The sequence below is a fragment of the Dipodomys spectabilis genome, unplaced genomic scaffold (assembly GCF_019054845.1).
Source record: "Dipodomys spectabilis isolate Male_0828 unplaced genomic scaffold, ASM1905484v1 ptg000069l, whole genome shotgun sequence".
Lineage (NCBI taxonomy): Eukaryota > Metazoa > Chordata > Mammalia > Rodentia > Heteromyidae > Dipodomys > Dipodomys spectabilis.
The window spans coordinates 26,450,015-26,460,000 of NW_024870746.1; the positions used below are offsets into that span (position 1 = coordinate 26,450,015).

General features: G+C 46.8%; 1 protein-coding gene across 1 annotated transcript; it reads left to right on the forward strand.

Moving 5' to 3' along the window:
* Window positions 1–223: 223 nt before the first annotated feature.
* LOC122109490 (alpha-1,3-mannosyl-glycoprotein 4-beta-N-acetylglucosaminyltransferase-like protein MGAT4E) lies at window positions 224–5,309 on the forward strand. The gene is made up of 4 exons (XM_042681922.1): window positions 224–264; window positions 373–493; window positions 2,636–2,840; window positions 4,189–5,309. Exons 1-4 carry the CDS (start codon window positions 224–226, stop codon window positions 5,307–5,309), a joined length of 1,488 nt encoding a protein of 495 aa, XP_042537856.1.
* The last annotated feature ends 4,677 nt before the right edge of the window (window positions 5,310–9,986 follow it).

Sequence of the window (9,986 nt, forward strand, 5' to 3'; positions counted from 1 at the left end):
AAGAATCGAACCCAGGGCTTCATGCAGTCTAGGCAAGCACTCTACCACTAAGCCACATTCCCAGCCCCATAAGCCTAATTTATTAATCAATAGAATGTACTCAGAGACTAGCTGAACATGAAAGTTGAGGAGTATTATTAACATCAAACATTCAGTTTCTTCTTCTTGGCAACACATCCAAAGCTGAACAAAATCAAAGCCTTTGACCTTTTTATTTCCTTAGATGGCTCTGCATAGTGGGAAGAGAAGATCTGACAGCAAAAGGTAAGCTTACGACTCGTTGGAGGTGCGCAGCTGGTTTCAGGGTGGAAGAATAAACCCCAGACTCTCTGAATCTGCTCAGGATTCAGTGTTGCTTATATGTCTGCACAGCTGCTGCTGGCTGAGCACCCTGCACCAGTTCCGGTGGCGAAGCATCCTAGTTACTGCATCCTTGGTAGCCCTCGGAGTCTTCCTGCAAAAGGTCAACAAGACTGCAGAGCACAGTGTACTGGTGAGTAGTTTCAGTGGGTGTTGGACTACTTTGCCAGCACTTAGATAATAAGGCATTCTTAGCTAACCCGTGGCTCATGTTTATAATCCTAACTCCTCAGGAAATGAGATTTGTTTCGTTTTTGTTGGTTGTGGGGCTTGAACTCTGGGCCTAGGCGCCATTCCTCAGCTCTTCAGCTCAAGGCAAGCACTCTACCACTTGAGCCACAAGCGCCATTTCTGGTTTTCTAGTAGTTAATTGGAGATAAAAGTCTCATGGACTTTCCTGCCCAGGCTAGCTTTGAACTGTGATCCTCACATCTCAGCCTCCTGAGTAGCTAGGATAACAGGCGGAAGCCACCAGCACCTGGCCAGAAAGTGAGATTTGAAGATCTCTGCTCAAAGCCAAGAATGGGCACCAAAAAAGCTAGAAGTGAAGGTGTGGTCAAATGCTAGAGCACTACCCTTGCTTGGAAAAAGTCAAACAAGAGCAAGAAGCCACGGGCTAGGAGTGTGGCTTACTGATAGAATGCTCGCCTAGCATGCATGAAGTCAAGTTCAATTCCTCAGTAACACAAAAAGTCAGAAATGGTGCTATCACTCAAGTGGTAGAGCGCTAGTCTTGAGCAAAAGAAGCTCAGGGACATTGCCCAGGCCATGAGCTCCCACCCCAGTACTTGCATCAAACACACAAAATAAAAAGAAGAAGCCCTGACTTAAAACCCAGTACCTGCCGGGCACCAGTGGCTCACCCCTGTAATCCTAGCTACTCAGGAGGCTGAGATCTGAGGATCACAGTTCAAAGCCAACCTGGGCAGGAAAGTCCATGAGACTCTTATCTCCAATAAAAACCACTAGAAGGGGCTGGGAAGGTGGCTCAGTGGTAGAGCACTTGCCTTGCATGCATGAGGCCCTGGGTTCGATTCCTCAGCACCACATAAGCAAAAAAGAAAAAAGCCAGAAGTGGCACTGTGGCTCAAGTGATAGAGCGCTAACCTTGAGCTGAAGAGCTGAGGGACAGCACCCAGGCCCAGAGTTCAGGCCCCGCAACTGGACCCCAAAACACACACACACACACACACACACACACACACACACACACACACGAAAACCAGGAGTGGCGCTGTGGCTCAAGTGGTAGAGCGCTTGCCTTGAGCTTAAGAGTGCAGGGATAGCGCCCAAGCCCAGAGTTCAAGCCCCATAACCAACCAAAACAAAAACAAAAAAAACAGTACCTGCCTCAAAAGACAGCGACCATGGAAAGCATGCTGAGCTTATATCCAGAGGTCCAATTCAGATACTGAGTATTTGAGAAGAGAGAAATGTCCCAGACTTACAATGATAGGATCTAAGGAGTGAACATAGTAGCATAAAGAGGGCAAGACATTTCCACAGGACCATGCTAATTGCAGGACAGCAGATAAACCCCCTATCTGCTGCCACCTCTTTTGCCAGGGGTCCTAGGGGCAGGTGATACACTTCCCCTTCCTCACCTAAAGAACTAGAAGGAAACTCCCTGGGATGGAAACCCACACAGCCAGGCTGAGGCTTTGGGATGCACATTGTGCAAGAACAGGTTGGCACAGGGAGAAGTGATACAGAGGTGTGTAATTACACTGAGCAAGAGCACAGCCTTCACATTTCCTGCCTCTAGCACCTCTCCCAGATCCCAGCACAGGCCCATCCTGAGTCACATGATGATGGCCAAGAAATGACATGTGCAAGGGCTGGGAATGTGGCTCAGTGGTACAGTGCTTGCCTAGCATGCATTAAACCCTGGGTTCCATTCTTCAGTACCACATAAACAGAAAAAGCTCAAAGTGGTGCTGTTGTTCAAGTAGTAGAATTTAGCTTTGAGCATAGAGAGGCTCAGGCACAGTGCCCGGGCCTGAGTTCAAGTCCTGGGACTGGCAAAAAAAGAAAAATGACATGTGCAATAAAGCAGATCAAGTGATTCCTCACTCTATGTGAGCCTTGGTCCTTTCCAGTCACTTCACACAAGACAAGCACACTGCCCTGTTTTAGGCCCATGGTTTCCTGGCCTCTACCAGACAGCTTAGTGTGCTCTCAGGATGAGATGGAGAAAGCAGATAGCTAAGGGCAGACACTCACACTGGGTCCTGGGGCTCACTATAAGGGGGATATGCTCCTCAACTGTCTCCAGAGGACCTGGGCATCCCCTCCATGTGACATGTATCTATCTTATCCTCAAAAGGAAAAGGAGAAAATAATTGGGCAGATAATTCAGGAACAAATGAACTCTGAAATCAAGAACCATCTGGATGCCTTCAAGGAGATGCAGAAAACCTTCCCCCTTTTCAAACATGCTAACTACACCCTCCTGGCTGGAGCCCCTCCCTGGAGGAAGAGTGAGTAAGTGGGAGAGAAACTTCAGGTAGCAAAGGCTGAAGGATGTTTTTCCATAAGAAAGGGGAAGGAAAGCCTGGCACTGGTGGCGAGCTACTCAGGAGACTGAGATCTGAGGATCATGGTTCAAAGCCAGCCAGGGCAGGAAAGTCCATGAGATTAATCTCCAACGAACTACTAGAAAACTAGAAGTGAAGCTGTGGTTCCACATGATACAGTGCTAGCCTTGAGCAAAAGAGCTCAGGGACAGTGCCCACGCTCTGAGTTCAAGCCCCACAACTGACAAAAAAAAAAAAGGAGGAGATCAAAGAGAGCATTTGGGAGTGAATTGGCAACAAAGAAGGGAAAAGAAGATGCTCTGATGATCAAGGATCAGAACTGGGTGCAGAATGCATTTTCCTCCCATCAGTGGCCAAGTGATAGAGCCATCATGACAGGTCCCCTGCAAGGTGAAGATAGGATAGGAACCCAGGGGAGGGAGAGCAAAAAGTGTGGGTTAAAGGGGGAAAGGGGAGGTGCATTGGCCTGCTAGACCCTGGGACTTACAGGAGTCCATGAGACCCTTCTTTTTTTTTTTTTTTGTCGGTCGTGGGGCTTGAACTCTGGGCCTGGGCGCTGTCCCTCAGCTCTTCAGCTCAAGGCGAGCGCTCTACCACTTGAGCTACAGCGCCACTTCCGTAATTTTTTTTTTTGGTCCAGTCGTGGGGCCTGAACTCTGGGCCTGGGCGCTGTCCCTCAGCTCTTCAGCTCAAGGTTAGCGCTCTACTACTTGAGCCACAGCGCCACTTCTGGCTTTTTTCTTTTTGCTTATGTGGTACTGAGGAATCGAACTCAGGGCCTCAGGCATGCAAGGCAAATGCTCTACCACTGAGCCACCTTCCCAGCCTGAGACCCTTCTAATACAGGTTGGGGTGATGTATGCTAGCTGAGATAACTCTGAAGGTCAAGATAAAGCTAATTTGCCAAGCCAGAAAATTTTGCCTTTACTACAAAGTGGTGTTTCCCAGGTAAGATAGAGCCTTGTTGGGTTTTAGTCGGTTGGTTGGTTGGTTTTCTGGTGCTGAGACTTGAACTCAAGACCCAGACATTGTCCCTTAGCTTTTTTGCTCCAGGCTGGTACTCTCCCACTTGAACCACAGCTCTATTTCCCAGTCTTGTCATTGGTAGCACCCCCTCACCAGCTTTTCAAAGTGCTGATCAAAATGAAACCACTTGCCAGCTTCAGATCACATATTAATTTCTCAGCCTCTTCTGGGGAGAAAGAGATGTGAATTGGGCTCCAGGACCAGCCTTTGGGGGAAGAGGCCCTTTTTATCATCCTATCTTGTTCTTCTTCCTCTTCCCACCCAGAGCTGCTGACTGTGGGGATTGCCTCAGTGCAGCGTTCCCATGGCAACTACCTCCTGGACACCCTAAAGTCCCTGTTCCAAGCTTCTTCAAAATATGAACTGGAGCATCCTCTCGTGCTGGTCCTCCTGTCAGACTCTGACCCCCAGTGGCTCAGCCAAACAGTTGCCAAGATTTCAAACCTCTTCACATGGTTCATTGAGGCCCAGGAACTGCTCGTGGTCCATGGTCTTCTCCGTGGTTCCCTTGTGAGGACAGTGGATGATGGCTCACCGTGTGGCGAGCTTTACTCCAAGCAGAGAGCAGATTTTGCCCTCCTCATGAACTTCGCAAACAACCTGTCTGATTACTTCCTGTTGCTGGAAGATAATGTTTATTGTACCTCCGGCTTTGTGTCTACCATCTACAGGACGTTAGCAGCCTGGGAAGACCTGTCTTGGGTGATCCTGGAGTTCTCCATGCTGAGTGTCTCTGGGAGAGTCTTCCACACCAGTGACTTGTCCCGCCTCATCTCTTTCTTCTTCCTCTTCCCCATGGACACGCCCACCCACCTGCTCCTTTCTGAATTCCGGCTACTCTTGAATCAAAATGTCCCAATTCACTTCAGTTCATCCATTTTCTACCGACTGACTGGTTATCTAGAGTCTGAAAGAGCGTGCTTTCCTGTGGAGCAGGCAGTGGTCTTCAGGAATCCAGACAATCCTGTTGGAGTTGTGGTCTCCAATATGATCCCAGCAGTTTCTTATATGCCTTATTATGCTTATATTCTGAACCAGGACCACTTCATTGGTGTGGAAGTTTGGGAAGGAAACTTCTTGACAGTGATTCTGGATAAACCCCACAAGATCCTGCGGGTAGCAGTGCTGACAGGCTCTGAGGAAAATGGGATGTACCACTTACAGAAGGCGCATGTTCTACTGGGCTCTGGCCTCACAGAGGAGCCCATGCACTGCACCCAGTATACCCTGCTTGGGCCACTGGTGAAAGGAAATCTGGACCAGAGGGTATTTTATGAAGAAGATTCTGTGGAGGAACTGAGCTGTATACAGCTTCTGGTATTAGCACCTCAGGAATCTTTGCTCCTGATCAGGCAGATCAAAGTATGGACAGAAAAAGAGAATTAGAGGGCTGAATGGTGTTTCTAGAAGGATTGGGTTTGGCAATGGAATCTACAGGATTGAAAAAATAAACCCAGAAATTGGTTAAGAACTTCTGATGAGTATAGTGAGGCTATAAGAAACTATTCAATCTGGGACTCCTGAAGACTGAAAGGAAATGCTATTCAAAATTACTCTCGGGGGCTGGGAGTGCTTGCCAAGCATGCATGAAACATGGGTTCCATTTCTCAGTACCACATACACAGAAAAGGCCGGAAGTGGGGCTGTGGCTCAAGTGGTAGAGTGCTAGCCTTGAGCAAAAGAAGCTTAGGAACAGTGCCCAGGCTCTGAGTTCAAGCCCCAAGACTGGTTTTATTTATTTATTTATTTATTTTAATTTAAAAAAATTTTTTTTGGGGTCTGGTTGTGGGGCCTGAACTCTGGGCCTGGGCGCTATCCCTCAGCTCTTCAGCTCAAGGCAAGCACTCTACCACTTGAGCCACAGTGCCACTTCCAGCTTTTTTTTCTGTTTATGTGGTGCTGTGCAATTGAACCCAGGACCTCAGGCATGCAAGGCAAGCGCTCTACTGAGCCACCTTCCCAGCCTCAGGACTGTTTTGTTTTTTTTTTAAAGAATGTAATGTAACCAGCCCCCATGTCAGCCAGCACATTTGCTACCAGACATGCTACACTGTTCTTGCTCTCTGGAATTTCACTTGCCCCTATTCCTTAACATATTACAGTGTTCAGAAGGGCACAAAGAACTCAGCTTTGATTCAGACCATTGCCCTTTATAATGACTGATCAAGGTACACTACTGCTTACTCCTGTAATCGTAACTACTCAACAGACTGAGATCTGAGGGTCTTGGTTCAAAGCTAGATGAGGAAAGAAAGTTCTTTTTTTTTTTTTTTTTTGGTCCGGTCGTGAGGCCTGAACTCTGGGCCTGGGCGCTGTCCCTCAGCTCTTTAGCTCAAGGCTAGCGGTCTACCACTTGAGCCACAGCGCCACTTCTGGCTTTTTTCTTTTTGCTTATGTGGTGCTGAGGAATCAAACCCAGGGCCTCATGCATGCAAGGCAAGTGCTCTACCACTGAGCCACCTTCCCATCCAGAAAGAAAGTTCTTGAGACCGTTATTACCACAAAACCAGAAGCAGAGGCTGTGGCTCCAGTGGTAGAACCCTAGCCTAAGTCGAAATAATGAAGGGACAGCACAGCAATCAAGCCCTGAGCTCAAGCCCCAGTACTGGCACATTAAAGAAATAATAATAAATAAAAATATAAATATAAAGAGGCCCGGTGCCAGTGGCTCACACCTGTAATCCTAGCTACTCAGGAGGCTGACATCTGAGGATCACAGTTCAAAGCCAGCCCAGGCAGGAAAGTTTGGGAGACTCTGATCATCAATTAACCACCAGAAATCTGGAGTGGTAGAGCACTCAGCTTGAGCTGAAGAGTTAAGGGACAGCTCCCAGGCCCAGAGTTCAAGCCCCACAACTGACACTAAAAAAATAAAGAGGAGCTGGGAATGTGGCTTTGTGGTAGAGTGCTTGTCTAGCATGCATGAAGCCCTGAGTTCCATTCCTCAGTACCACATAAACAGAAAAAGCCAGAAGTGGTGCTGTGTCTCAAGTGATAGAGTGCTAGCCTTGAACAAAAGAAGCTCAGGGACAGTGCTCAGGCCCTGAATTCAAGCCCTGGGACTGGCAATAAATAAATAAATAAATAAATAAGAGAAACAGAGCAATTGATCTCAGTGATTCCCAGAGTTCTTTGTGTGCCAGTAGAAGGCATTCATGTTCTCCAAATACCTCCCAGCTTATCACCCTGAGATGCACAAGAGGTACAACTGACACTAAAACACCATGTTCCCAGAGGACTTGGGCTGTTTTAAATAACCTAAACGAGAACAAAGACAAAATAAAAAGAGACAACAAAGAACGTTAATGTTTGCTCTCTCAGCCCCTTCCACCCTCACACATATATTCCTTCTTGCCAGCTTCCCTACAGTCCTGTTCTTTGATCCTCTGCAACAATGTTCTCAGCCCCTAGGAGGGATGCTGTGTCCCAGGGGACATTGAGCAATGCCTAGAGATATTTTTGATTGTAATAACTGGAGGATGCTATGCACATCTAGTGAAAAGAAGCTGGGGGTACTGCTAAGGGACAATAATAGACAGAACATCCCTTGACAATTATCTGGTCCAGAATGTCTAGTGTCTACTCTGTTCTTTAATGAGTAAGCAACAGCCTTCCTGACAAGATGGAGCCACTTTAAAATAATAAGACTCTGTTAGGCTTGGTGGTGCATGCCTACAACCCCAGCACTTGGGAAGTTGAGGACGGAAGATCAGGAGTTTGAGGCCAGCCTGAGTTACATAGTGAGATCCTATCCCCAAAAATGTTTTAAACTGGGTGCTGATGCCTGAGGCTGAGATCTGAGGATAGAGATACAAAGCCCAGGCAGACAAATCCAGGAGACTCTTTTATCTTCCATTAATCAGAAATTTCTTTTTTTTCCCCTTGAACTCAGGGCCTGTGCACTGTCCCTCCTCTCTTCAGCTCAAGGCTAACACTCTACCACTTGAGTCACAAGGCCACTTCTGGTTTTCTAGTGGTTAATTGGAGATAAGAGTCTCACGGACTTTCCTGCCCAGGCTGGCTTTGAACCACGCTCCTCAGATCTCAGCCTTCTGAGTCTTCAGATCTCAGCCTTCTGAGTAGCTAGGATGATAGGCGTGAAAAAAATACTAATTAAAATAAAAATTAAATGAGCTCCTGGTGATAAAAGTTGAGATGTCTCAGCATATAAAGCCATGAGAGCACCTGGGATGGAGCCTGGAATATTTAACATTAGGAGGTGAAGCCCAAGAGGAGCCAGCAGAAAATGACAAGATGAGGTCAGAGGAAAACCAGAGTGTGGTGTGAAGACCACAGGTATCTCAAAGAGAATGGAATAATCCACAAGATGGAAGCTGTTGATGAAAGACTAAATAAGACCTCATTACCATACATTGGGTTTAGCTGTGTGGAGACCAAGTAACCAGAAGCCAAAGGCATATAATAAAAACCCACCCTTTCCTTCACCCTGTTCTGTCTCCCAAACATAGCTACTTTCAAGTTTTCTGTTTGTTCTAAGGTCGCATCTATCTTTCTAACTAATGCACTTACACTACTATTTATTTTATTTTATTATTATTTTTTGTCGGTCCAGTTTTCTTGTGGTTTATTAGAAATAAGAATCTCACAGACTTTCCTGCCTGGGCTGGTTTTGAACTGCGGGATACTCAGATCTCAGCCTCCTGAGTAGGTAGGATTACAGGCATGAGCTGCTGGAGCCTGGCTTACACTACTATTTTTTATTTGTGCTGGTATCGGGACTTGGACTCAAGGCCTTGGCACTGACCCTTTTTTTGCTCAGGGCTAGCACTCTACCACTTGAATCATAGCACTTCTTCCAGATTTTGAGGGATTAATTGGAGATAAGAATTTCAGTTTCAGGGCTGGGAAGGTGGCTCAGTGGTAGAGCACTTGCCTTGCATGCATGAGACCCTGGGTTCGATTCCTCAGCACCACATAAGCAAAAAGAAAAAAGCCGGAAGTGGCGCTGTGGCTCAAGTGGTAGAGCGCTAGCCTTGAGCTGAAGAGCTGAGGGACAGCACCTAGGCCCAGAGTTCAGGCCCCACAACCGGACCAAAAAAAAAAAGAATTTCAGTTTCAGCTGGGCGCTGGTGGCTCATGCCTATAATCCTAGCTTCTCAGGAGGCTGAGATCTGAGTATCTCGGCTCAAAGCCAGCCTGGACAGGAAAGACCCTGAGACTCCTTTCTCCAATAAACCACTAGAAAACTGGAAGTGGCGTTGTATCTCAAGTGGTAGAGCGCTCACCTTGAGCTCAAGAACTAAGAGACAGCACCCAGGCCCAGAGTTCAAGCCCCATGACCAACAAAAACAACAACAAAAAAATTCACAGTTTATTGCCCAGGCTGGCTTTGAACAACTTGATTCTCATATATCAGCCTCTTGGGCAGCTAGGATTACAAGAACTAGTTAAGATACCTGGCAAATGTATTAGTTATATATACCATTCCTTCCCATGTTAGATAAGGTTTTACTTCTTTTTATCCCACCAATATGCATTCTCTTTTTGAGGCTGTCTAGAAACAAACAGGTTTAGAAGCTAGACTAGTGTCTTCCTTCAGGGTAGAGGGTAGATTTGTTTATAAAGACAATGAGTATCTCTGGAGAGATTCTAGGCGGGCTCTTCAGTTATACTGAAGCTTAATAAGATCTCTCTTCCCTCCCCAGAGAAGCCCTGTTTTGTTTCCTAACCAGGATAATAAAGATAATGTCTCCCCTTGGGGCAAAGGTTGGACAGTTTTGGTTTTTATTTTTATTTATTTTTTATTTTGTCCTGAGGCTTTAACTCTGGGCCTGGTCACTGTCTCTGAGCCTCTCTGTGCTCAAGGCTAGCACTCTACCACTTGAGCTACAGTGCCACTTCTGGCTTTTTCTGTTTATGTGGTACTGAGGAATCGAACCCAGGGCTTCATACATGCTAGTCAAGCGCTCTACCAATAAGCCACATCCTCAGCCCCCAGGTTTGGCTTTTAGATCTCAGGCCTGAAGTCCAGGAGCCCAAGTTAAGTCAGGCCACTCACCCTCATATGGCAAATAAAGAGACATGGTGAGAGGTATAGAAAGG